Source organism: Heloderma suspectum, chromosome 1 (assembly GCF_057233095.1).
Source record: "Heloderma suspectum isolate Gila_16-S chromosome 1, 16-S_ref, whole genome shotgun sequence".
Classification (NCBI taxonomy): domain Eukaryota; kingdom Metazoa; phylum Chordata; class Lepidosauria; order Squamata; family Helodermatidae; genus Heloderma; species Heloderma suspectum.
The window spans coordinates 197,892,134-197,919,447 of record NC_139458.1 but is presented as its reverse complement, the minus strand read 5'-3'; the positions used below and the strand labels follow the sequence as shown (position 1 = coordinate 197,919,447).

At 45.5% G+C, this 27,314-nt stretch overlaps 1 protein-coding gene across 1 annotated transcript in view; it reads left to right on the top strand.

The window, feature by feature from the left end:
* CALCRL (calcitonin receptor like receptor) overlaps positions 1–27,314 on the top strand; it is a 37,941-nt gene that overhangs the window by 6,295 nt on the left and 4,332 nt on the right. The window contains exons 4-11 of the mRNA XM_084829882.1: positions 4,171–4,283; positions 9,079–9,170; positions 11,689–11,815; positions 15,361–15,514; positions 22,990–23,050; positions 23,176–23,242; positions 25,556–25,774; positions 26,834–26,875. Of these exons, the coding sequence (XP_084686008.1) occupies positions 4,171–4,283; positions 9,079–9,170; positions 11,689–11,815; positions 15,361–15,514; positions 22,990–23,050; positions 23,176–23,242; positions 25,556–25,774; positions 26,834–26,875 (875 nt within the window). The remainder of the gene's footprint in view (positions 1–4,170; positions 4,284–9,078; positions 9,171–11,688; positions 11,816–15,360; positions 15,515–22,989; positions 23,051–23,175; positions 23,243–25,555; positions 25,775–26,833; positions 26,876–27,314) is intronic.

Sequence of the window (27,314 nt, the reverse complement as noted above, 5' to 3'; positions counted from 1 at the left end):
GAGAGAGAGAGAATCCTTCCCACCGGGAATTACAAGCTCCAGTTGTGGAGATATTTTGTGTAGCTCCTGGAGGGGATGCAAATAGTGCATTTCATGCATGATAATGATGTGAAGGAACAGGAACTGCAAAGCATTTGGGGTGTCAGTGGTGCTGAATTGTGAAAATTGTATGCCCTTTGCACTTTTAAAGATTTTTTTTTTTTTTTGGCAGCTTAAACAGTTGATGGTAAAGAGCTAGAAGCTTGATGGTTAGCCTCACTGAATTGCTTCTAGACTTTAGTGATTTTAAGTTGAGTTTATCTACCGGGACTCCTTGGTCTTCACCAGACCCCCTCTCCGGGAGACCAAGATTGCTGAGTGCATGTACTGGAGGTTGGGCCTGAAGGGCAGTCTGGGGATTCTGCTCATGTACCGCCCACCCCGCTGCACGACTGACTCCCTGGCTGAGGTGCTTGAGGTGGTCTCTGATGTGCGTGTGCAGTCCCCTAACTTATTGGTGCTGGGGGACTTCAGTGTACATTCAGAGGCCCGTTGTTGGGCAAGATCATTGAGTGGGTGGTGGCGATGCAGTTGAAGGCACACTTGGAAGAAGCTGATTATACAGATCCATTTCAATCGAGCTTCAGGCCTGGGCCTGTGACAGAAGCGGCCTTGGTCGCCTTGGTGGATGATATGAGGAGGGCTTTGGATAGAGGTGAATGCTCCTTCCTTGTTCTCCTCAACCTCTCAGCGGCTTTTGATACCGTTGACCACGGTATCCTCCTGGACCACCTGGAGAGGTTGGGCATTGGAGACATCGTATTACAGTGGTTCCAGTCCTTCCTCTCCAGCAGGTACCAGAGGGTAGCACTGGGAGAGAAGGTTTCGGACCCATGGACGCTCACATGTGGGGTGCCACAGAGTTCCATCCTCTTCCCAGGGCTATTTAACATCTATGTGAAGCCACTGGGGGCTATCAGCAGGAGGTTTGGGGTGCAGTGTTATCAATATGCGGATGACACGCAGCTCTACCTCTTGTTTAAATCTTCACCACGGTTGACCGCAGAATCCCTGTCCAAATGTCTGGAGATGGTGAGTGGCTGGATGGGGAGGAATAAGCTGAAGCTGAACCCTGACAAGACCGAGGTACTTTTGGTGGGAGACAAGAGGAGGTTAGGGGATGTCGACCTGGTTTGGAATGGGGTACGACTACCCTTGAAAGACCAGGTCGGCAGCCTGCGGGTCATTTTAGACTCCCAGCTGTCCATGGAGGCTCAGGTGTCAGCTGTGAGCCAGACAGCACTGTACCAACTCCATCTGATAAGGTGCCTGTGCCCATACCTTCCCGACAATCTGCTCCCATCAGTAGTACATGCCCTGGTCTCCTTTCATCTAGACTACTGTAATGTGCTGTACGTGGGGTTACCCTTGAAGACGGTTTGGAAGCTGCAGCTGGTGCAGAAAGCAGTGGCTCGCCTGATTAAAGGCAGCCGCCGGTGTGATCACATCACTCCAGTGCTGAAGGAGTTGCACTGGCTACCAGTTGTTTTCCGGGCCAAATTCAAGGTGTTGGTTTTGACCTTTAAAACCCTATGCGGTTCCGGCCCAGCCTATCTCAAGGAGCACCTCCAGCAACACCAGACAGGCCGCTCAACAAGATCAGCCTCGGATGGCCTTCTCTCTGTCCCAACAGCCCGGACAGCTAGGCTGGTGAGGACGAGGGAGAGGGCCTTCTCTGTGTTGGCCCCCATTCTGTGGAACTCCCTCCCTAGGGAACTCCACCATGCCCCCTTTTTAATGAGCTTCCACCATGCATTGAAAACTTGGTTGTTCAGGCAGGCATTTGGGGTGGGTTAGGGTATTTTTAGATGATGTTTTAATGTATAATTTTACTGTTTTAAATTGTACTGTTGTGCATCGCCCAGAGTGGTCGGGTGGCTGGCCAGATGAGCGATTAAGAAATTTAATTAATAAATAAATTTTTTAAAAAAATTAAATCATCATACAGCCATGATCAGAAAAAAAGCTATTTAAGCAGGCAGGGATGGAGGGAGGGCTGCACAAACTAGCAACACTTCCCTTGAATTTTTCCTCACAGCAGTTCCAGCGCTGAAGAAGTTGGTCATTTTTCAACGAAAAAAAAATGGTTTCAGTCTTCAGCAGTGGGAACTGCTGAAACAAAAACCTCTGAGTGCCCTGTCTGTACATGTAGTTCCCGGCTGTACCCCTAAATAGTGTTTTTGGCTCATTGTCTACGTAGGTAGATTAGGCAGTTGTCATCCCCCCCCCCCCCCCGGAAAAAGTTAAATTTTAATGGAGTTGGGCAACATTTCCATTCAGAGAATAACATGTTGTGAAGGGGATGGGCATTTTTTAGATATGGGAACGGGTTATGACCTGGGCATGGCAACATGTATGGAGAAAAGTTATAAGAAAAGAGTGGAATGAATAAACACAGGTATAAAAGTAATTTCTTGGTGGGCTATAGGGGAGTGAGCGAGAGTGCCAAGGTGGGAAGTATGGAGCATTAAGGAAGAAGAGAGGGTCAAGGCAGGGACAGGATTGCCTTAACTGACAGAGCCTGTTCCAGCACAGACTCATTCTTCTTCTTGAGTAGCATGCATCACTTGCTGAGATTTAACTATTTGAGGTTTCCACAAGTTGTGATCCACCAAGTTGATCACAGCCCAGCTATTAATTGCTGGACAATCTCTGATTTGAGCAATCCCAGGCAGGTAGCAAAAATAGGAGATTAATCAGGCTTGGCTGCTGGGCTGTGTTCAGCTTGGTGGTTCATACACTGTGTTAGCGTATATTGTGCATTTGAGTATCTTTATAGTTCTGAAGTGCCAATCCATGGCAAAAAAAACCCTTCATTAGGTAACCAGTTAGGTCACAGCGGTCCCCACCTTTTGAGGGGCTGGTGGGCACAGTTGGAATTTTGACTGTGTCATGGGCACTTTAACAAAAATGGCTGCCATGAGCGGGGAGGGCTTTCTCATTTCATAAAATGGCTGCCATGAGCGGGGAGGGCTTTCTCATTTCATAAAATGGCTGCCATGGTGGGCATGACCAGTCACAAAAACCTCACTTCCAAGAAGGCAAACTGGTGAGACTAAAAGAAAAGTAGCTTGTCCAAGAAGCTAAGTACAAGGCAGAGGTGGGGTCTGAGATCCAAAATGATCCAACACTCTGTTGAACCCAAGTAAAGTTGGTGTTGTAGGGCAGCACTTTGCTTTGTAGCATGGCAACCTCCCAGTTATTATTTTTTTCTAAGAAGCTATATCTTAAGAAATAAAATTAAAATCACGAGGAGCAGAGAGCCTGGTGAGCACCAAGTCAGGTGTCCACAGGCACACTGGTGCTCATGAACACCATGTTGGGGACCCCAGAGTTAGGAGAACAAGCAACATGCTCCAAGCCTCTTGAACTGTGTTGGAGCCTGCAGGTGGGAGTGTCATGCAAGGCAGGCTTAGTCAGGAATGAGAGTAACAACTAGGGATGTCAGAGAATTCCGCCACGGATCTCGGTGAGGCATTCGGCCCCCCAAAATCCGTGGCGGAATGAAGCCCCCGCCCCACGGAAGGCACGCGAAATGGAGCACTTACCTGCTGCCGTCCGCGCTGACTTGCGAATGGCGGCCGTGTCTGCGGCCGCCATTCGCTTCCTCATCATAGCTGTGATAGGCTACGTAAATAATTACGTAGCCTATCACGGCTAACGCAGGGACGCCAACTCACTGATTCCTCACACTCCCATCTCAGATAACAGCTTGACCAGAAGGCCAGCAGCCTTAACCACGTAGTTTGAACCTTATGCTTTAAGTGGGCACTTCCTGGACTTTCTTGCCATTGAAATCTGCTAGGAACAGATTTTTGTTCAAAACCATTCTTATGACAACAGGGAGCTTTCATTTTCTTTAACAAGTTGCATTGGTCATAATCCAGCATGCAATGATGTATGTTTAATACATGTTTCACTACTTAAATTAAGTGAACAGTGAACTTAACAATGTCGTGGGTTGTTGGGACCTTAAGTAATATTTTCACATTTATTTTCCAAGGGAAAATCATCAGAGAGTAAAAACTGTATCTGAATGTTTTTTCTTTGTTTGTTAATTTGTTAAATATTAAGGAACAGATTATTGACAGATGTGTGTGGGGGGGTTTCTCCTTAATTTTCCTCAACAAGAAAAAGCTTTCAAGATTTGTGAAGAAAATGGACACTGGTTTGTACACCCTGACAGTAACAGAACATGGACGAATTACACACTCTGCAGTTCAGGAATGCCGTCTAAGCTGCAGGTAGATTGAAAAATGAATGTTACCAGAAAAAAATGATTTTAAAAGCTATGTAAGCCCTGTTGGTTTTGCACCATGCGCCTTGTCATATGCAACCTTTACTTTTCATTGTCAGTTCGTTCCAGTGAGGTTTAAAAGATCTTTAGGCATTCCTCTACCCAGTTACCCGGGAGGAAGCCCCATTGAACTCTGAGACTTATGTCCGAAGAGACATATAGGATTGTGCTGCTAGTACTTTAACTGTCTGATCCACTACGTGTTTTACTTCTTTTATCGCTATCCTGTTGATCACCCCCTCCAATCAGGCAGATAGTCATCATGCATGCTGTAGAAATTGGGGCTCATGAACAAGCATGGCAGTCATAAACAGCTGAGGTGGGAAGTAACTGCAGCAGGTTGCTTTTTGAGCTGTTTTCATGGAAGAGCAGCAAATACAAGCCTTTTTCCTTGATAAATATACATTAGAAACACATTGGGAGCTTACCAATTCTCGCATCTGTCTTTTTGTGTTTACTGTTCTCTATGGATAGGGATTCACCTCAGCAAAGCTGGACTAAAATATTGGGGAGGAGCCAACTCCTTTCCCTCCTCCCCTCCCTCCCCTCCAATCCTGTGGCGATTGCATTTGTGCTACAGTGGTTAGTTATCTGCTGGCAGCCATCCAGCAAATACTGGGAAACTATGAGAGTGTAGCAGCAGGGCTGGTGACAATGTAGGCATGGCTGGGCACCTGCTGAGGGCCCACACCCCAGCAGGGGCCCACTGAAAAGAGCCTCCAGAACTTTGTCCTCCTCTTTGCCATGGCAACCTGCTTGTTCACCTGCCTCTTGCTCTGGCCCATACAACAGTGGTGGTGAGAAGGAAGAGCCGTGGATGCCGCTGCCTCCTTGCTCCTTGGTTCTCTCCCTGTCAAGCAGGCAAGTGGTAGCAATGATGAGGAAGAAGCTGAGGAACAATAGCAACTGGTGGCAATGGTGGTGAGAGAGTAACCTGGAGCTGGAACTGGAAGGAAGAGAGGCGGGTCCAGTAGGCTGGGCTGCCCAATCCGCTGCCCACTCCACCCAACCTGACATGCCCCTTTGACCCTCATTCTCACCTTCTCCATGGTGGCACAAAACAGAGGAAGCTGCTATGCGGGGGCTCCAGTCTAGGCGCTCACTGAGCCAAGTGAGCCAAGCGGTCTTGTGACAGTGATGACAAGAGGACTGCTGAGCCCTTTGTGCTGGCTTCAAGGAGCTGGCGGGAGGGAGCAGTCACCAATTCTAGGACATTTCTACACCATGTGATCTCCTGGGGTAAGCAGCCTAATGTCAGCGATATCTAAGAACCCTGGGTCATTCTGCCCACTCATCACATGGAATAGGCAAAAGTGTGGGGCAGGAGCAGGCAAAGGCCGATAAACCAGAGCCTCTGTTTTCCCTCTGTCCTACCCCTCTATGCAGGGGAGGCTGGTGGCTCCAATTTGGGAGGGGCAGAGATTCCATTCTGGGTTTTAGTTGAACCAGCCAGAAGTCTAAAGGAGCTATCCAAGGTTCTGGACCCATTTGGGGGTGTGGTTCAGCACCTTGGATCGTTCCTTTAGACTTCTGGCTGGTTTAGCTAAAACCCAGAATGGAACCTCTGCCCTACCCAAATTGGAGCCACCAGCCTCCCCGGCTCTGTGTTCTTATTTAAATGTCCCCACTTGTGGGGCAGGAGGAGTTACTACTTCGATTGTTTTTTCCTTGAATACATGTCCAAAGGAGACATTTACTGTGGCAGCAAGCAGAGCCATTTCCATTGTTAAGATGAGCAGCCCTCCATGAAGTTACATCTGCTCAGAATAGGTGTTTGGCATAATGCTTTGGATCCAGGCATATGTATAATGGAGCTATGTTCTTATGACATATCCAGGATGATTGAACACACATAGAGGGGCCCCGGGATCAAGTTGGTAGTCCACGTCCCCAGCCTGTCTGCATTCATCGTCTACACAGAGATTACACACGTCTGACTGTATGCACATTACACAGTTGGGAACCCTGGGAATGTCTGTGCAGTTGGGAACCCTGGGAAAGCAGGAGAGAGCCAGTGTAGTGTAGTGGCGAGAGTGTTGGACTAGGAGCTGGGAGATCCGGGTTCTAGTCCCCATTTGGTCATGGAAGCCCACTGGGTGACTTTGGGCCAGTCACAGACTCTCAGCCCAACCTACCTCAGAGGGTTGTTGTTGTGAGGATACAACGGAGAAGAGGAGGATAATGTAAGCCGCCTTGGGTTCCTTGCAAGAGGAAAAAAGGCAGGATATAAATGCAATAATAATAAATAATGTATACTCCATTCGACATTCAATTGAATGTGCATAGGGTTGGATCCATCCCTCACATGAGCAGAAGTCTGCTTGCACAGTGGGACTTCTGCTCACAGGACAAGATGTCTCTGTCCTCTCCTCCCCACTGCAGCCCCCTGTGCATGGCCCAGAACTGCTCCAGAGGGTGCCCCAACACGCCAGAGCAGACCTAGGGGGCTGCAGGAGGAAAGGGAAAATCCGTTCTGCCAGCAGCTTTCTCCCGCTGGTGGAATGGCACAATTGGATACAATCCATACATCTCCCTCCTTTGTGCATTTACTCAGCCCTGAACATGTCGTGAGAGAGCAGAGCTAATGTCACTGGGCCTTTGTGATTCAGGAAAAATGAGATGAGAAGGAAACTGTAGAATAATGTCAAGGGAAGAATCCTGCTCATGAACATGCAAGAGTAAGGCTTTCCCCCAACACACACACTGGCAGCCTAATCTTCCTGCTGTTCAGCTGAGTGGAGCATGGCCAACCAACATTTGTTTGAAGTTTGGGAAGCGCTTTCAGTTTAACGACAGTGTGAGGCCCACGTCGTTCCTATTGAATTACAGCGCAGTTGGTCGCTTGGATTTTACAAGGTCAATTAATACAGGCCTTGATCACTCCTGTGGCTTCCGTCCAGACCAGGAGGTGGGGAGATGATTTAACCTGCTAAGGATCCCTGAGTAACGTGAATGCCTCTTGTGAAAGAAAGGATGGCACACCAGGCTGGAATGCACATTGCATGACCCGTAAAAGTCACACATGCACACCTGGCCACATTTTGTGACCTGCTGAGAAACTGCCAACAGTCTCTCAGTGTTTAAAGCCCTATCAGGCAGCGAAAGCAGGAGGCAGGCTGCCTTTCGGCATAGCAGGTCAGCAGTTGAGCTAGCCTGATTTAAAAGTTAATGCATTTCGAAATCTCTGCTGTGCCTTTTTGACTTGTGTTGATGGATCTTGGAAGCCGACTCTGCTTCCTGTACATGGGGCAGAAGCAGCCATTAGTGGAACTGAACTTGTCTATAATGCAGCACCACCCAGAACCTGATCACCCCATGACTTGGGGACAGAGCAGTCACGAGCTCTCCACCACCATCACCCTGCCCCAAATGGCCTAAGTGACTTATGCTGAGAGCCACGGGGGAGCCCCAAAACCATTCTGTGCCAGTCAGTCAGTATGGCAATGAGGTAGAAGTGATTGAGAGAGAAATGAAGACAAGCTTGATGCTGGCACATTTATTTCAGAAATATATTCTGATATGTGTAATGTCTGTCAGATAATCTCTTCTGTATTTGCATCAGCTTTTGTTTGCTTCTCCTTCTCCTAAAAACCACAGATGGAAAATTAGCAGTTCACTGAGTCAATGCAGTTTATTTAGATGTCTTTCATATGCTGCTTTAGAATCCTCCCACAGTACACATGGATTTCATAAAAGCACTTTTAGAAGCATGCTCATTTGCTGGGCATGTTTAATAGGCCCAGTATGAATTGAATCAAGTTGAATGCATAAATGTGTTCAAAAAAGTAAATAAATGTTAAGCAAGAGTAGAGGATTCTTCTTCATCATCATCTTGAAAATAATGGATGCTGTTTTCAAGGTTTGGAGTGGCCACATTTGCAAATAAGCAAAGCTGAACAATAAATAAATATGGCTCCTATTAGTGCTTTATGGCAGGGCTGGAGAACCTGTGGCCTTCCAAATGTTGTCGGTCTCCAACTCCTATCATCCACAGCCAGCCTGACCAATGGCGAGGGAGTTGTAGTCCAACAATATCTGGAAGGTGACAGGTGTGCTTTATGGGAAGAAACTCCTCAAGTCCATTGAGAACTGATTGACCTTATCATTTGACCCTACAACATACTTGTTAGAGAGACAGACAGATAGACATTCAGGGCAAGCCCTCCCAAGGCAGCCTATAAGACTTTTTTAAAAAATAAGTACAATAAAACCACATAATAAGTTACTAAAAATAGCAGCAATATAAAGCAGATAAAAACCCAGCAACAGATCAATCGAATGCCTGGCAAAAAAAAAAAACACAGAAAGGTCATTCTGAAATGAGGGGGGCAAGTGAAGTTCTTGGAGGGGATTCCAAAGATGTGGGGCCACCAGTGAAAATGCCCTGTCCCTGGTTGGTCACAGAGAGCAGAGCTTCTGAGGCCAATTTTAGGGTCTAGGTAGACTAATAAAGGTTTCCCAACCTGGTGCTTTCCAGCTATTTGGAGTACAACTTCCATCATCCCTGGCCATGCTGGCTAAGGATGATGGGAGTTGCAGTCTAAACCATCGAGAGGGCACCACATTAGGAAAGGTTGGTGTAGGCTGTCACAGTAACGAGCTGAATTCTTGTTAACGTACTGTTGCTAATGTTCTATTTTTGACTAGTTCTGTCTTACATGGAATCTTTTTGGCATAGGACATGCATTGTACTTACTTTGCGGTATTTGGGGTTTCATCTTTATTTCTTTGTTTTATTGCAGACAGCTCTGAATTTGTACTATCTCACTATCATTGGCCATAGTCTTTCAATCGTTTCACTTTTGATTTCTCTTGGCATATTCTCATATTTTAAGTAAGTATAATTCTTTGTATCTGGAACCCACTTCTTTTGGTTCCAACCTCTATAGGTAATTGAATAATGTGTGACATCTGGGATTTTAAGTGGGAGACAGAGATATAGCAAGAATTGGTCAGGCACTATGGGCTCAAGCTAATATAGGACTTCTCCATGCAGCCCAGCATGTGCCCCCCTCCTAGATCTGTCCCAGAGGACCAGATTTGGGGGTATACAGGGCGCTCTGCAAGGGAGAGGGTAAATCCATTCCACCAGCAGTTTCCCTTCTGCTGGCAGACAGCCAATGTTGGATACGACCCTATGTGTTCAACTGTATGCATGTTATTCATGTTATTGATACTACCTCAGAGAAGGCAGAGCAACCCTATGATTTCCCAGAAGTCAAAGCCCCAGTTTTCTGACAGTTTTGACATGGTGGGGACCATGGGCAAGGCTAAAAGGAAAGTTAGCTTGGCCAAGAATCTAAGTACAAGGCAGAGGTGGGACCTAAGCTCCAAAACACAAAGTCCCTCTTTTGACACAGACACCCCCAAGGTGGCGCTGGAGGGTGGCACTTCACTTTGCAGCATGCCAGCCTCCTGGTTTTAAAAAGTGTAATAAAGAAATAAATTAAAAATCAGGAGGGGCAGGGATTCCAACGAGCGCCAGAAGAGGTATCCGCAGGCACATTGGTTCGAGACCCCAGGCCAAAGGACTGTGTGCATGGACAAAAAACCCATTCATATCTTGGCAAAGATAAGGTTTCCTGAACTGGGTTGTGACTTGAGAGTCTTTTTCAGTCCACACATGAATGAACACAGCAGCTTAATCTGTAAATGGTAGATCTCCCACTTTCCATTACATTTGCAGCCACTAATATAGTATAACTGAGCGACCCATTACTGTTGGACTGAGTAGTTATTCCAGCGTGAGGTTGCGTTGCTATAGCTGACATTGCTGCAAGCTGTACCATGTTCTGCATCATCTGTCTGCATCAATAGGCCCATATTGCAACCTTCCCCAATCTTACGCCCTCCAGATGTTTTGGACTACAACTCCCAGAATTCCTGACCATTTAGCCATGCTGATGGGCCAATGGGAGTTGAAGTGCAAAACAGGTTGTGGAAGGCTGCTACATTGTCAGCTTAAGCAGTGGGACACTTTGCCTCAGGCCCACAGGAGGAGCAGCCCCAGCCTTAGGGCGCAGGAAGATGTCAGCAGCTGGGATGTGAATATCTTTGGCGGGGATGGGCCACTGGATGATGTGAATCCAGACAGGATCAGGTACAGGAATTCTGTGACATGCCAGGAAAAGGACTGTAAACACACCAGATCATACCAAAGAAGCAGTCGGAGGGTCATGAGGTAAGCCTAATCCAGCCATAAAGTCAAACTATACAGAGGGCAGTACTGAAAAATCTCTCCTTGAAAGATTCATATAGAAGAGGGGAAAGCTGAAGGAGTTAGGTGCAATCAGGAGGGAGCCTAGCTGACTGAGATAGGCAGGAAGCAGGATGCCAGCACAGGAAGGCAGAACACAGACAGCTAGACACAAAGAGAGCTATTCATTGTTCAGCCAAGAGCTGGCCTGAACATTCATGTCCAACCAGAGCCATCAAGTGCTAGTTGCGGGGGGGGGGGGGGGGTCAAGCCCAAAAAACACAACCTCCTGGATGGGACTAGAACATCTCATAGAATAGTAGGGTTGGAAGGGGCCTACAAGACCATCGAGTCCAACCCCCTGCTCAATCTGTTTAAGTCCATCTGAGAAGCAATGTGGTATAGTGGTTAGTGTGCTGGGCTGGGACTCTGGAGATCCGGGTTGTAGTCCCCACTTGGCCATGAAGCTCACTGGGTGACTTTGAGCCAGTCATTGACTCTCAGACTAACCTACCTCACAGGGTTGTTGTGAGGATAAAACAGAGAAGATGAGAAGGAGGAGGACCATGTAAGCTGCCTTGGCTACCTTTCAAGAGGTAAAAAGGCAGAATATAAATGTAAGAATCAATAAAATCTGTATCTAGAACTGTTAGGTGCTATGGCCTACTTGTCAGCCAATAGAAATGGGCTATGTTCACCACACAGAACAAGACTGAGGTGTACTGATAGCAAGTTCATATATGTAGTAGCCACAATACCAATAGGGTTACTGAGGACTACCCTTGCTACTCTAGATGGCCTAGCCTTTTCCTAGTTATGATTGAATCTGAGAATTAGCTGATCTTTCTAACTTTCTTCAAAGGGTCACGAAGGAATAGCCCTCTCACCCCAAACTATTATAATTTTCTCCACCCTCTATGTCTGCAGTTCTCTTCAAGGAAGCTTGGCATATACCAGCTTGCTAGTTAATTCTTACATTGCAGCACCTGGAGCTGCCCCCAGTCCAGCATATGAAGCTGCCTGGTAGTGTGCTGGGGGCACAATGGATTACATTTGGTAGCAAGTTACCATTTTGTGCTCTTTGAGCAAAGGAAAGAAATTGGCAGAGAATCTCTTGACCACCCACGTTAATTTTATCTTGTGTGTTTACTTTCAGGAGCCTGAGTTGCCAGAGGATCACTTTGCATAAAAACCTCTTTTTTTCTTTTGTTTGCAACTCCATCGTTACCATTATTTGCCTGACAGGAGTTGCCAACAACCAACAGCTGGTTGCGGCTAATCCAGTAAGTGGACATAACCTTTGGTTGTTTTACTACTTCATAAGAAGCAACGTTCCAGTGATAGAAACAGTAATGCAGGCCACAGTTCTACACACACAGTTAAAAAGGTAAAGGTAAAGGTGTCCCCAGCCAGTTGTGTCCGACTTTAGGGGGTGGCGCTCATCTCCATTTCTAAGCCGAAGAGCCAGCGCTGTCCGAAGACGCTTCCGTGGTCATGTGGCCGGCATGACTGAACATCGAGGTGCATGAAACGCTGTCACCTTTCCCGCCGAAGCGGTGCCTATTTAACTACTTGCAATTTCTTGCTTTCGAACTGCTAGGTTGGCAGGAGCTGGGACTGTAGACCGGAGCTCACTCCGTCACGCAGCACTCGGGTCTCGAACTGCTGTCCTGCCGACCTTCCAGTCTGCAGTTCAGCGTCTTAACCACTAGGAGTAACTCAATGGAACTTACTTCTGAGTAGACACGTATAGGATTGCACCGATAATAAGAGATGCATAGGGACTAAATGATGCATGACAATGCTAGAGTTTGATCACAGGAGACCTCTTATTCTCCACTCATGCAGTCCAGATTATTTCCCCGTCTACATTTCAAGTGGGCAACATCAGTTGAGAACTGGACAGTCACAGATTCACAATCAGTAGCAATCTCATGACCGAGGCAGCTACAAAATACGCCGTTGTAACTGTGGAAATTATTGCCCACTATACCCATGAATGCCCACTTGACATCATATTTGTGCACAGGAATAGATGCCTAATGGGTGGTTGGGGACTACTCACATGTAGAGAGAAACATCTTGCATGCATGATCCCTTTTATAGCTGGAGAGACCCAGCCCTAGAATATTTGAGTTCTGGATATTTCTATTCTTTGTAGATGCAGACTGATTTTGACATTTCTCATGCTGTTGCTTGAGAGGATCTAAAGTTACGCAATAGCAGTGGTGCAGCTAGGGGTGACCCTCAGGACCAAGGTCAATAGCCCCACAGCCCGGGGGGGGGGGTGGCATAGAGAGCAGCAGGTGATGGAAACAGCAGGCCTGGCATCAGAACCTTGGCCAGTATGGGCCTGCCAGGGCTGACATTGCTTGCCGCTCCATCATTCCTTTCTTTCTCGTTTATATATATTGTGACCTTGCTGCTCATTTAACTTGCCAAGCAAGGCTATTAGGTTGCTGATACTCACTTTAAAAAAATGCTTTCATACTTCTAAAGCTCGATATATGTTTACAGGCATTGGTGGCTAGTCTTCCTTTTTCAAGTCGGTAGAGGCTGTCCTTTGAGGTGTGTTAGGTTATTTTGAATGTTCCCCCTGGCTGTGCTACGTTTTTAGAGTTAGAAAAAGAAGAAAAGAAAAGAACCCCTTGTAAACAGACACTTCATCAGAGTGACTCCAGAGAATGCAACTGGGGTTTTACTTCAGTACATATTTTCACTAAGGGTGCCATCCTATGCATATTTAAGACAGAAAAAGGCCTACAACTCCCAGCATGCCCCAGCCAACCATTCTGGTCAACCTTTTTTCTGTCAAACATGCGTAGGATTGCACCCTAAGACATTTTTTTATGGTCCCAGTTTGGATATCACCTATATTCACTTAACCCCTTTAGGTCTACAGTAAGGGTTAAGAAAAAATGAAGAATCTGAGAAATTAGACCAGAGCAGCCAGTTTTTATTAAATTCTGGAATTTATATCCACTTCATCGATTGCTTTTTTGTTTACACAGAAAGCAATCTGAGTCTTACAGTTTAATAGGCAACACAAGTGTGCTTTTTTTGACACATATAAACAGATTGGGGAGCTGATAACGGCAGGTTCGGATATTCCTGTGCCCATGGGCTGCAGCTTTCAATGGAGAATCTTTTGTCTTCTTCACAGAAGTAGTGGGATGTTCTGCCAAAATTCTGAATTTGTTGTTCATTTGCCTGTGTCAAAAACGGCTGAAATATAGGGTGAAATCTTGCATATGTCCTACTTAGAGTAGACCCATTGAAATGAATGAGACTTAAGTTAGTCATGACTAACTTAAATCCCATTCAGTTCAATGGGTCTACTCTATGTAGGACTTACATTGGGTTTTACTTATAGAAGCCTGTATGTTTGCGTGGCAAGTCCAAACAGTGCTATTTACATATATGTATACATCTGCTATGAATTAAATATGTTGTTTTGTCCTGTGAAGAGTGTAGTTCAGTGGTAGAGCACGTGATTTGTGTGGAGTAGGTCACAGGTCCAGTCCCTGGCATGTCCACGTAGGGCTGGGAAATACTGAAACCTGGAAAAGCTGCTGCCAGTCAGTGTACGCCGCTGTGAGTTTCTCTGAAATGGAATTCAGACTTTGGGATGAAAGAGGTTTGACACCTCTGGGTGTAGGCAATACCGAGCTAGATAGACCAATGACCTGACTCAGGGTAAGGCAGCTTCCTGTGTTCCTAAGGGTGGCGTTACTGATGCAGCAAAGTCTGACAGGGATGGTGCCACAAAACAGTGGCTCACAAAAGAATGCAGGTCAGGACGAGCAAACCAAATCCTAAATGCCCACATTCCAAAATCAAAACCTAACTCCATAACCCTGGAAACAGTTTCTTTGAATTATAACAAGATCCTGAAGTCCATGCAATAGTGTCAAGGGAAGTACCTGTTGCCTATTGCTGGTTTCTACTGATGTACCAGTGTCTGTTGTCACACTCGTTTTTTTAAAAAAATTATGACTATAGTTTCATTTCTAAGGAAGTTCATGGAAGGAACGTTCTCCACACTCCAGCAACTTGCACCCCCACAAAAGCCTCTCCAGAAGGTCTCTCTCTCTCTCTCTCTCTCTCTCTCTCTCTCTCTCTCTCACTCTCTCTCTCTCTCTCTCTCTCTCTCGCACACACACGCACACACAGAGACTGAATAATGTGGGATGGGGCATGGGGAGGTTGTTAGGCTTGCCTCCTAGGATATGTTAACTTAAAGAAGTTCATTGAAGGAAAGTTTCTGGTCCCATCCCAGTCAGCATCCTCTTGCACTCCATCCCACTTTATTCAGGATGGGTCCCTGATTTCCCAGAGAGGCTTTTGGGAAAAAGTAGCGGGGGTGGGGGTGGGGAGATGGGGGGGACTTTGGGTATAATCCAACTTAAGTCCTACTTAGAGTAGACCCATTAAAATGAATGGGACTTAAGTTAGTCATGACTAACTTAAATCCCATTCATTTCAATAGGTCTACTCTAAGTAGGATTTATGTTGGATTATACTTCTAGAAGCCTGGCTGTATGTTTGCATGGTTGGGGTGTGCTGGGAGTTGTAGGACTTAGACAGAAAAAACATGCATAGGATTGTACCCTTAAGGCTAAAGCCTATGGCATTAATTTAGCATTTTGAAAAGGGAATATATATTTCAAAATATGGCAATTTAGAGAATAAAATACTTATTTTCACATCTAAATTGTTTCTACATCAATTCATATTTAGTCATGTGTGTTTTTTTAATCCTTAACCATATTATAGAAAGGCATGTGATTTGAATATGGTATAAAGGCTATGGTATTTTCCCCCATAGGTTGGATGCAAAGTGGCTCAGTTCTTCCACCTTTATTTAATGGTTTGCAATTACTTCTGGATGCTCTGTGAAGGCATTTACCTGCACACTCTCATTGTGGTGGCTGTATTTGCAGAAAAACAGCACTTACTGTGGTATTACCTTCTTGGATGGGGTATGCTATTTTCCTTCTTTTTTTCCCCCTTCTCCCAAACATGTATATCAATAACCATTTGAGGGCACAATCACAATGGTGTTTTAATTTTAGAGAATTTTGTTAGCGTTGTTCTAGAAAGCACTTCAACAGTTGGTATCCTCCACTGCTTTACTTTCATAACGAAGAAATAAAGTAAGAGATAAATGAAATATAATTCTTATTTGCCCCTTTGTTTTAACCGGGGAATAAACTTTTACGCGTGTACGATTGATCCAACAATCTTATCTTAGCTAAAAGAGACATGCATTTAGTAAAGTCAGGAAGTAACTCCTCCTTTATGTAGAGAAAATAGTCTTCTATTATGGAAAGGCAATAAGGGGTAATTATTCATTGTTTCTCATCTTGGAGGTGTTTATACAGAAATGACTGTTTGTTTTCAAAGACGTCTCGCCATTCCTAGGGTAGGAGGTCGAACCGCGGTTTATTTTTCCAGCAGTTCCTTTTGACCTGCTTTGTTCACCGAGCAAAGCGAACACTACTTGAAATGAAAAACCTCTACTGGAGAACGGTACTGAAGGCAGCAAGCCATTCATCACTGATGTAGGCTGAAATTTTCTAGAGTTGATCCACTTAGGGTTTTGTTTTTGTTTTAGAAAGATTTAAACGTACTTGGACTGCCTTAGCCCTGTGAGAATAAACACTGGAGAATTCAGTCCACAAAAGAGTTAAAGTGAACTTGGATTTAAGATACGTTATGGTCCATTCCTATGAGCTGTTGAGCTGAAACAGTGGGCCATAGTGTAGCAATTGCTTATGGCACTCTCTGTGTGGATGTGCAAATTTTCTTACAGAGCAACACAGCTTCCCTTTCTTTCACACCGAGAGAGGGACACAAGCACACACTTCCTGCTCACAGCTCTTATTATCACTCCACTTTAGCAAAGCAGACACAGGGACTTGGCAGCAAGATATAGTAGGCAATCAGCTTCTCACAACCCTAGAAAGAACTGCTGTTTGAACCAATTCACAGAATTAGGTTGCCAGATCATTCCTTTGAAGTCCAGGTATATAAAAACAGTGGTACCTCCAGAAGAATCAGAGGTTTGGGTAGGTTGCGGGGAAGGAATGTTGAAATGGACAAAATTCAGTCACTGGCATGAAATTGCCTCGGTCCTTTTGATTAAGAGTTAATTCTCAGAGGCAATATGATAGCTTTTTTTCCCCCCTTTGGTTTTTTGGCTTCCTCCACATTACATTTTTATTTGTGATAGGATGATTGTCAGAACTTACCCAACTAGGGACTTTGCCATGCCCTGGCCAGCAGTCTGTCCCTTAGCAGTTATGCTGGCTCATTGCCTGCACCAATGGAGGTTTCAAATCCTTTGGCATGATACTTTCATTCAGCTCTTGGTCCTGAACTGGGCCTCCCTGGACCTTCACCCTACATGCTTCCAGGTCAGCTATTGCTCATTGCCACCAGAGCAGTGCTCATATAGCAGCAGCGGGCAACTTGTGGCACGCAAGATGTTGTTGGACTGTAACACACATCAGCCTGAGCCAGCATAGTCAGTGGTAAGGGATGATGGGAGTTGCAGTCCAACAACATCTCGAGGGCCACAAGTTGCCCACCCCTATCATATAACCGCTGCTTCCTCCTAGCCCAGTGTATTCCAGCCTTGCTTCATCCTCTTCTCTCCTATTCCATTCTGAAGATCCCTGTTTACTTTCTCTGGCTGAACATCTCTGGCTTCCTGACTGTTAGAGCAATACGACAATGGAACCAATTACCTAGGGAGGTGGTGGGCTCTCTCACACTGGAGGCATTCAAGACGAGGCTGGACAGCCATTTGTCAGGGATGCTCTGACTTGGATTCCTGCACTGAGCAGGGGGTTGGACTCCATGGCCTTGTAGGCCCCTTCCAACCCTACTATTCTATGATTCTACCTCATGGAGCTCTCTGCTGCAGATATCCCCCTTAGAGTGGTTTCCAGGTCCAAGTCGAGATGCTGGCTTGCTCGGACCTGGGTGCTTTGATTTTCATTCTGTCGCAGTTTGCTACAGTGCACATTTAAGGCCTGAGGCTTCAAGTGGTCACATAAGGCTTCTACTGTGTGCTCATGCCACAACTGGATATACCATCACAGCCCTTCAGAAAGAGGCTTGAGCAGTGAGTGGAACATGTCTCACAATGATGTGAGTCCATGATGCAATCCTCATATGACCATTTTTGCTGTAGTCAAAATGTAACCTTAGTTTAAAAACAAACAAAAAAGACCCTGCCATGAGCAAAGTTGTCAGGAAAATCAGCCCTTGCCCTGTTAAAAGTGGTAAAAAGAAGGTTTGGAGCATCTGTTTTGAAATATGTGAAGGATGCATGCTATGTTGCTTCTGAAATCTGTTTTTATTTACATACTTACTGGGCATTTTTTGAAATGGCATGCTCCCTTTCAGTTTAAATGGTTTAAAACTATTTAATGCAGACATCACTGACAGCTTTAATTTATGTACACAGATATATTAATATCACTTTAATTAGACTCATCAAGGCTTCGTGTCAGTTTGAGCTATATGTCAGTGTTGTTAAAATAAACCGATGTTAAATCATTCTTTGTTTATAGGCTTGACTCTAAGCTTCCTTTGGCATTATTTATTCATTTTACTAATTAATAGCAAACTGTAGCACAGTCACTTATATGTTCTAAGCGGGGGGGGGGGATTGTGCCTCTCCAGATGTTTTGGTCTGCAACTCCTATCAGCCCATACCATGCTAGCTAGGGATGATGGGAGATGTGGGACAAAACATCAGGAAGGCCACAAGTTGTCCATCCTTGTGCTAAGAAAGTGTGTGTGTGTGTGTTATTCCTAGAGTTGGGAACATATCAACAGGCAGATTTATACACTGACCATTTGGTCTTCTTCCTTGCTATTTTCCATATATAAAAAATATAAAAGGTCCAAAAGAAATCAAAGTGGGACCACCAAGGAAGCATGACTCTGGCAAGATAGCCTGGGCATCATAATGTTCCTTCTACAGCAAGCACCTAATGTGTCTATTTTAGCATATTGTAACTGCCAGTCACTGCCGTTTTAGGATTTGGTAATGCTTTCAGGGCATCCATGGCTGACCCCTAGAACCCTGTTGTTTTCGCTGCCTTGCACTCCCAGCCTCTTAGTTCTGTTCCACCACAAAGGCTGAGGGAACTTCTTCTCTTCACCTGTTTCTGCAGCCACATGCCTGGAATTGATGGAAATTTTAATATGAGTAGGATAAGGAAATATTTTATAAAAAACAAAACCAAGACTACTTCTGGACCAGGCTAGCCTCAAGAAGGGGTGTATGGATTCCCCACCATCTGTTCCGGTGGGGAATCTGTGGGCGGGGGGGGGGGAGGCGATCCATTCCTCCCCCTCAGAATCCTCCAGAGCGGTTCCGCTCCGCTCGGATTCCGGGGGGGGCTGGCTTAGGGGCCGCTTACCTTCCCTCCTGCCAGCCAGAGCTGTTCGCCTCCTCCCTTTCCCTGCCAATTGCCATGTCTTAAAAAACAAACAAACGAAAGTGATCGGGAGGATGTGCCCATAGACTTATACGCAAATAGAGCCGTGAATCTTGCGTATAAGCCTATGGACACACAGACTTATACACAAGATTCATGACTCTATTTGGCGTATAAGTCTATGGGCACATCCTCCCAATCGCCTTTTTTTAAGACATGGCAATCGGCAGGGAGGAGGCGAACGGCTCTGGCGGGCAAGAAGCAGCCGAGTGCATTCCGCCTCCAGTCCTCCTGGAGCAAAGGTAAGTTGGTCTGATCCGCTGTGGATTCCTGAGGTTAGATTCCAAGGAATCCGGCCCCATTTGAATCCGCAGCAGATTTCTCTGACATCCCTAGCCTCAAGGGCTTAGACTTAGAGCAGTCTTTGTTGATTAAGAGCAAACAGGGTGACACCCAATCCAAAACATGTGCATCCTTGTAATAACCTCCCAGTGTTGGGACGTTTCACGGATTCAGCCATCATCATTCTCCCTCCCCATCACTGCTGGGGTAGCAAAACTTGGCATGAAGCCCTTTGTATTTTTTTGTGCGTGAAAGGAAAACAACTGCAGAAGCAACAGAAGTTTGTTCGTGCTCTTCTTTTATAGGCTCTATTCCAGCAAAGCACTTAAATGTTTGCCTAACTGCATGTACCCAGTGGCCTCCCTGTGAAATCTGGGACACTTCATGGCCTCAGCAATAGATTTTTTAATGTAGTGGGCTTATCCATCCGGCCCTGTTCAGGCCAATATCGCATTTTTAGTCACAAAGGAACAGAAACAGGCTTATTCAATCAAGTGAGTTTTGTTAACTATAAGAATCAGTTGTGCCAAAATTGGAGCTTGAACAAATAACAGCTTTTCATTTCCCAAACAAAAATGGCTTTGTGGTCCATTGACGAAATCCAGAAGGGCAACTGTGCAGCAAAAACAACAAAGAGCCCTGTAACACCTTAAGGCAGCCTTGCCCAGCTGGGTGTCCTCCAGATGTTTTGGACTCCAACTCCCAGCATTCCTGACTATTGGCCATGCTGCCTGGGGCTGATGGGAGCTGGCCCAACACATCTGGGTAGCACTGCGTGACTTAGACATTGTGGCCACACTTACCAAACAGACTTTATTTCTTCCCTTGAGGACAGGACACTATTATTCTCATTTTACTAGGGATTTCGGAGAATTTCTCGACAAATCTCTGGGAGGCCGAATGCCAACACATTCGGCCCCCTGAAATTGGTGGAGAAACGGTCCCCCCCCCCCCGGAATGGGACTTACCTTTGGCGAATGTCCCTGGCACTGGCAGCTCCCGGCGGCGGTTCAGCGGCGGCGGCCGGTCTTCCGACCAGCTGCCGCTGCCGCCATTTCCCAGTAAAAAACAACAACAAACGTGATAGGCTATGTAAAGATTTACGTAGCCTATCACAGCTAGATTTTCAAAAAACACCGTGATAGGCTACGTAAATCCTTATGTAGCCTATCACGGCTGACTTTGGGTGGGGGGAAGTGCGTACGCAAATGGCGGCACCCATGAGCGCTGCCATTTGCGTACGCGCTTCCCCCCCCCAAAGTCAGCCGTGATAGGCTACATAAGGATTTACGTAGCCTATCACGGCTGACTGCAGGGATGCAAACGGCAGCGGCTACAGCCGCCGCCATTTGTATCCCGGCAGGAGACAAGATTCGCGGCCGGAGGGAGGGGGCGCCTCCCCCCCGGCCAGAATTTCGTCCGGAGGGACGGGGCGCCTCCCCCCCAGCCAGAATTTCGGTGGGGAGAGATGGGGCGCCTCCCACCCCGCCCAGAATTTGGGGGGGGAGGGACGGAGCGCCTCCCCCCCCCACCGCGAAGCAAGCTGTGGGATAAGGTAAGGGACTTTCGTCCATCTGTACATTTTACAGGTCTGGAAATTGGGGATCCAGTGGTCACTTTCTTTAGTCTATGACTAGAGCTCTTGGTTGAAGTAGAATATGAAATGGGGCAGGAGGCCACACTCACACTGAGCTTGCAACACCCTTTGGTTCATAGTTCCTCTGTGTGCATGCTCAATCATGCATGCGTGCGCACCGCACACGATGTTGCTTTTCCCCCTTCTGACTGCTGCTGCTTGTGTTTGCTGCTCAGAAGCCACTCTCAAGCCTCCTTTGGTAGTGGTTTGTCAGGCAGCTGAAGAGGATGCATTTATCTACATGCTACACTAAATGCATAGCATGTAGTCAATCCTAATTTTTTTTTACTGTAGTGTAAGTCTTTGGGTCCAGATTGCGGCCACTGGGGGTGGGGGTGGGGTAAACCTTAAGAACATTAGAAGAGCCCTGCTGGATCAGACCAAGGGTCCATCCAGTCTGTTCACACAGTGGCCAACCAGCTGTCGACCAGGAACCCACAAGCAGGGCATGTGCGCAACAGCACCTTCCCACCCATGTTCCCCAGCAACTGGTGTACATACCTTCCCACTCAGCCACTTTACTTCCTAAATTCCCCCCCCCCATGCATGTGGGGGCTGAAAGAAAATAAATCTCCATTGGTGCCAATTGATTTTTTTACAGCCCCTGTGCATGCAGGGGGACAGTGAAAGTGGATGGGTGGGAAGGTTTACACCCCCTACCCCTGCACAGAGGTTCTTTTGCGCTTACACTGAAGTAAAAACAAACGTTAGCATCACCCACACGCGACGCTTTTAACGTAGCTTGTAGGGATGTCGGATGAATCTGCAACAGAATCAAATGAATTCGGGTTTCTGTGAATCCATCCTGCGGACTCTGCAGCAGACCAGCTTTTCCTGAGTCACACGGATTCTGTGGATTTGTGGATTGGTTTTTTTACTTTCTGGAATTTTACATAAATATAGTCATAGAAAAATACATTAAAAAAAGACAAACCACTGATTGAAAATGTGCATTTTCCCCACAGGCTAAAGCATGAAAATGTGCATTTGGGAGGCAAATTTGCACAAATGCAAATTTGTGCCATTTCAGGAATGTGACTTGCCTAGCTTTTAGCACCAAGAAAACTAAATCTGCTCAATCTAAATTTAGAATTATGTGGAGCCTACCAATGCTGCAAAGATTTTTCTTTCTAGTACCAATTCTGGTTATTGGTACACGAAAAACCTTTTTTTCCCTTTTGGCTAAATGAATAAAAATCCATCCCTAGGTTACTTATTGTATTTTTCATCCTGCTTTTTGGACAAATGATTTCTCCCAAAGTGATTCACATCAATTACAAGAGAGAGAGAGGGAGATGTAGGCCCTGCCCTCAAGTGTGCACACAAAAATGCAGGACACGCAAGAGAAGGGGATTAGAGGGGAAATGTAGGAAGTGAGGAGATCAGTTTGGCAATGCTAGAACAAAGCCGTGTGTTGAAACAGGAATTTATATCCAACTTCCTAACAGTCAGAGCAGTCAGTCAATGGAACCAACTGCCTACGGAGGAGGTGGGCTCTCCATCCCTGAAGGTATTCAAGCAAAGACTGGACAGCCACCTGTCAGGGATGTGTTAAACTGAATTCCTGCATTGAGCAGGGGGTTGGACTTGATGGCCTAAAAGGCCCCTTCCAGCTCTATGGTTCTGTGATTTGGGGCTAAGCTGATTTTCCCTCGTTGGTGGTCTTGCTTGGGTAGTGGTGCTGCAACTGATGCCTGGGGGGCTGGTGATAGATAGAGGCCAGAGTGTGCTTTCCGCCTTTCCCTCACTTCTACATCGCAAAGACAGCTAGTAGTTAGAGCCTCCTGGTTGGGAGGAGAGGGAAGCAAGCTCTCTGCAGTTGCTCATTCTCTGGCCAATGGCTAGGACCAGCCTGGACTTCCCCTTGCCACAGTGTTCTTCCTGGGTGGGAGGGGGTACAACTTCCCAGTGGTCCATGATCCTGTATGGGCAGAGGCCACACCACAGTATCCCTCTCCTTGCTTCTGCAGTCGCAGAATTTAGACTTCTTAGTAAGAGGAACATCATTTCCTGTTCACAGGATTCCCATTGATTCCTGCCTGCATACATGCTGTAGCAAGAACCATATATTTCAATGACAAGTAAGTCAAAACTCAATTCACCCCACTACCTTTAAAACAGTTCCTTGAAAACACCTCTTGTGAGAGAGAGGTCAGAGTTCTTCTTCCCTAACTTGGATTATTTCTTCTTCTTTTCTCACATGCAGCTGCTGGATCAGTTCAGAAACTCATCTACTGTACATCGTCCATGGTCCTATTTGTGCTGCTCTACTGGTATGAACATAGACATTAAAACTAGGCAGTCATGAACACTCAATTAAGTTGAATTCTGGGGTTTCCTGTGGGGTGGAAGTTATGTTTTAATGCATGGATTCAGGGCTATAGAAGTCAAGTGGCCGCGATCCAAACCGCTGTGTGTGCGTTCTGTTCGTACCCAGGGGCGGGCCTGGCATGACCACTCAGCATGGCTGGGCAACTGCCCAGGGCCAACCTGTCCCAGAAGGGCCCACCAAGGCTGACACTTTGCCTGCTGAGCCCCCTGTTGGTGCTGCTAAAACCAGTCTCCCCCTCCGGCAAGCAAGCTGGTGTACACAGTGGTGGCACTATAATTGGCTAAGTGGGAAATGTGTAGCTGCCATTTTTATGGCCAAAACAATGCAGTGCCTACACTGAGGGGAGGGGAGCAGCAGGGAGGAGTGTTGGATGGGGACCTTTGGTAGTATGCCAAGGGCCCGCTTACCCAAGTCCACTAAAGGCTCAATCCTATGCATAGACAGAAAAAGTCCTACAGCTCCCAGCCAGCCATACTGAGTGGGGAATGCTGGAACTTGTAGGACTTTTTCTGTCTAAACTTGCATAGGATTGCACCCTAAAGTGTTTACAGGGCCTTTCAACTCTCCTTCTAGCAACAGCCCCTCACCCCACAAGAGCCCTCACAAAGTCAGCAAGCCCTCCTAAGTGATGCTCTGTGAGGCTTGACATTTCCCCCCTTCCCATTAATTGTAAAGAAACACTTTCCTAGTAATGCAGCCAGGGAGAATTGGGCCTCAGCCACTAATTGTAATGTTTGTTGTTGTTGTTGTTGCTTTAGGAAAGGGATTGGTAATAAAATGGCATGCTTGATAATGCCATTATTGATTGATTTTAATATTGGATGCTATTTTAGTTTTCTTTAGTAGAAAAGCTGCTAAGATGATAGCATTAATGAATAACAAATAAATAATATTAATTTATAGTGCAGCCACATTAGGAATGCTTCCTAGTCACCCACTCAAAAAAGTTATCATTCAAGCTGGAAAAAATGCAGCAACAGGCAACAAAAATGATCAAGGATTCTGGAGCGTACCATATGAGGATTTGCAGTTTCAAAAAACAAAAGATGACTGACAGCACAATACATGTTTCCTCAAAAGTACATTCCAGTGGGGCTTACTTCCAGGCAGGTCTGCATAGGACTGTAACCTAAGAGGTGATGACAGAGGTTATACAATTAGTAAACAGGCACACTGTTTAATTTTGTCAAAGTTCTGTCAAAAACTCAGGATGATCACACAGAGGATTGTCTGGACATCCCATAAAATTCCATGAACGAGGAAGGGCAATTGCATCATAAAGGCCTCTTCTGGAAACTCCTGCGAAGCAATGAGGTCACAACTGCAGCTGCTCAGACCCTGTTCAGACTCTCTCCTGTGAAAATTGCAGAACTGTCCTTTAAAAATATCCTCATGCTACAGCAATGAGTCAAAAGGCCAAAATACTTGGGAGAGTTCTAAAATGCACGGCTCTGAAGATTATTCCATATATGGCAGTGGGGGGGGATGCTAATTTAAATCTATCAAGGAAGGAGATGCCGCTGAATGTACAATATGAAGTTAGATAAGGCAGACAAGTGTCCTTGAATCCCATGTCAAAGAATTAAAGTTCTTGTTCAGCTGAACAACCTGAAAGGTTTTGGGAGGCAGGGGAAGTTGCTCCTATATTTCTGTGGACCAAAACTTACATAGTTCAGGACGCGCATGCATCACAGCAGGATGAACCTGTTTAGAGGGATGGAGACGTTTTCCTTCTCTCTGCACATATACAGGCCCAACTCCTTGCCTGAGTTTGTTTTCAGTAGTGATAGTCCAATCAGGGATATTCCAGGCCCCTTTCCTGTATTTTCAGCTATTTAATATAGATATTCCAGCCCTTATATTCTTATATTTCAGGAAATATAAGGGAAAATATGCAAAGAGTGTTTTATCCAGTTATGTAAGAAGAAAACCTGCTCCGATCTTTCAGTGTTCCGGCCAATGGGTGCAAAAGGCCTGCTTGGGGGGGGGGGGGTTAATTGTTATTAAATAATTACAAACTTATTCAAATATACAGTTTAGTTAATTTTACCAACCATCCTGAAAACAAATTAGTCTATTTGTATTTAGGTTTTTACTGTTTTTCACAATGAATTCTGGACCCACACCCTAGTGTGGTTTCAACTCCAACCCCTAACCCACACTAACACTTTTTCTGTACAGGCCTGGATGTTTGGGTTAGTGTTTGTAAAACAGAATGACCAACAGTAACAATATGCTTTTCTTTTCACTGTAGGTCAATCTCTTTTTCTTGTTGAACATCGTTCGAGTTCTCATAACCAAACTAAAAGTCACCCACCAGGCGGAATCCAATCTCTACATGAAGGCTGTTAGAGCCACCCTCATTCTGGTGCCACTTCTTGGCATTGAATTTGTACTGTTTCCCTGGCGACCAGAGGGCCGTATTGCCGAAGAGGTTTATGACTATGTGATGCATATCCTTATGCACTATCAGGTATCAGGCCTCAAGATGGATTTGCAGTTTATAGTGGCTGGTACGGGAATGCCAGCAAAATGAGCGATAGCTACATTTTAATCAATTCCTTACTGAAACATGTACTCAAATGTTTCATTTTGCTTAAGTACTCTGCCGTGAATTCCCATAGTGAGATCTACGGTTTAGTTCATTTATTTATGTATACATACATACATTTATGTATGTATGTATTGGTGAGAGGACAATTGGTCATTGGTGAGAGGACAATTTGTTGAGCATATTGTCCCCTGGAAATGTATCCGTTTTACAATTCTTCAAGAGATATGACAGGGAGCACAAGTGTTTGCATAGCTGAACCATAACCCATGACACCCATTCAGGCTCTCCTCAATGCCTTGCAGTTGGGCAGTGACACTGATGAGAATGAGCTCTTTACTATCTTTATCGGCTGCTTCTTTGGCACTTTTTTTGTTTGTTTAAGAATAGCCTTTCTTCCTACTGTACAGCGATGTTAACATCCAGCCAGCCAGATTTGGCTATTTGATGACATCACAGAGAGCAAGTGAAGCAAATTCAGAGTGAAGGCATTACTAGGAAGAAGGGCATTTTTAAAACAAAATGTTTTAAACAAAACAATAAATGGGAAAAAAATCAAGGCCTGAGCAGCAGAGAACCTGGGCAAAAAAGGTGACATTTGGGGTAGTATTTTAGAAACTGCTTTGGTTTTGTGCCAAAAACGGTCCCTCCAAAGCTTTTGGCTCAGTCCTTTTGAATCTGACTTTAATTGGGTTGGATACAGAGAAAAGTGAACAAAATTCCACTCATGCACCATGGCTTCCCTAGCTCCTCCCCCCACTACAGCCCCCTGTGCCTTCCTTGAGGGACCCTCTGGAATGGCATGGGGCACAAAAGGCCACAGTGTGATAGAGAAACTGAAAGAGTTTGGCAGGACTGCCTTGCACAAGCAGAAGTGGCTTTCCATTCACACAAGACATGTTTGGATCTGAGCCATTAGATATAATATTTTTACACAACAGTGTATAAAAACAATTAACAACTTCCTCTTGTATTCTGCAGGGTTTGCTGGTGGCAACGATTTTCTGTTTTTTTAACGGAGAGGTACAGTAACTGATTTATTTTTCTTTTATGAATGATTGGGGGGATTGGTTTAAAATAAAGTAGCTTAAAACAGGGCCCAGTGTGTGGTCTGAAAGCAGCCAGACCTGTAAGACTGAAAGGAAAAGGGATGTGGACCTGATCTGTGGCTGAATGGGAGAATACTAAGCTTTCTAAAATACAGACAGTATAGATGTATAATAGTAAATAATAACCAAATCAATTAGATTGAAACCAGGGTGGATAAAAATCAGTGACTTCCTTAGCAGGAAAAAAAAGGTTGGATATTTAAATCTTCTGTCAGGCATTTGGCAGCATCTAAGGAGTCTCTTTGATTGCTTCTAGCTGATTGTTTACATTGTTCTAGATATATATTTTTGTTGTGTGTGCAATTTGTTCTCTGTCATTACATGAATGGTTTTATACTTTATATAATGTATTT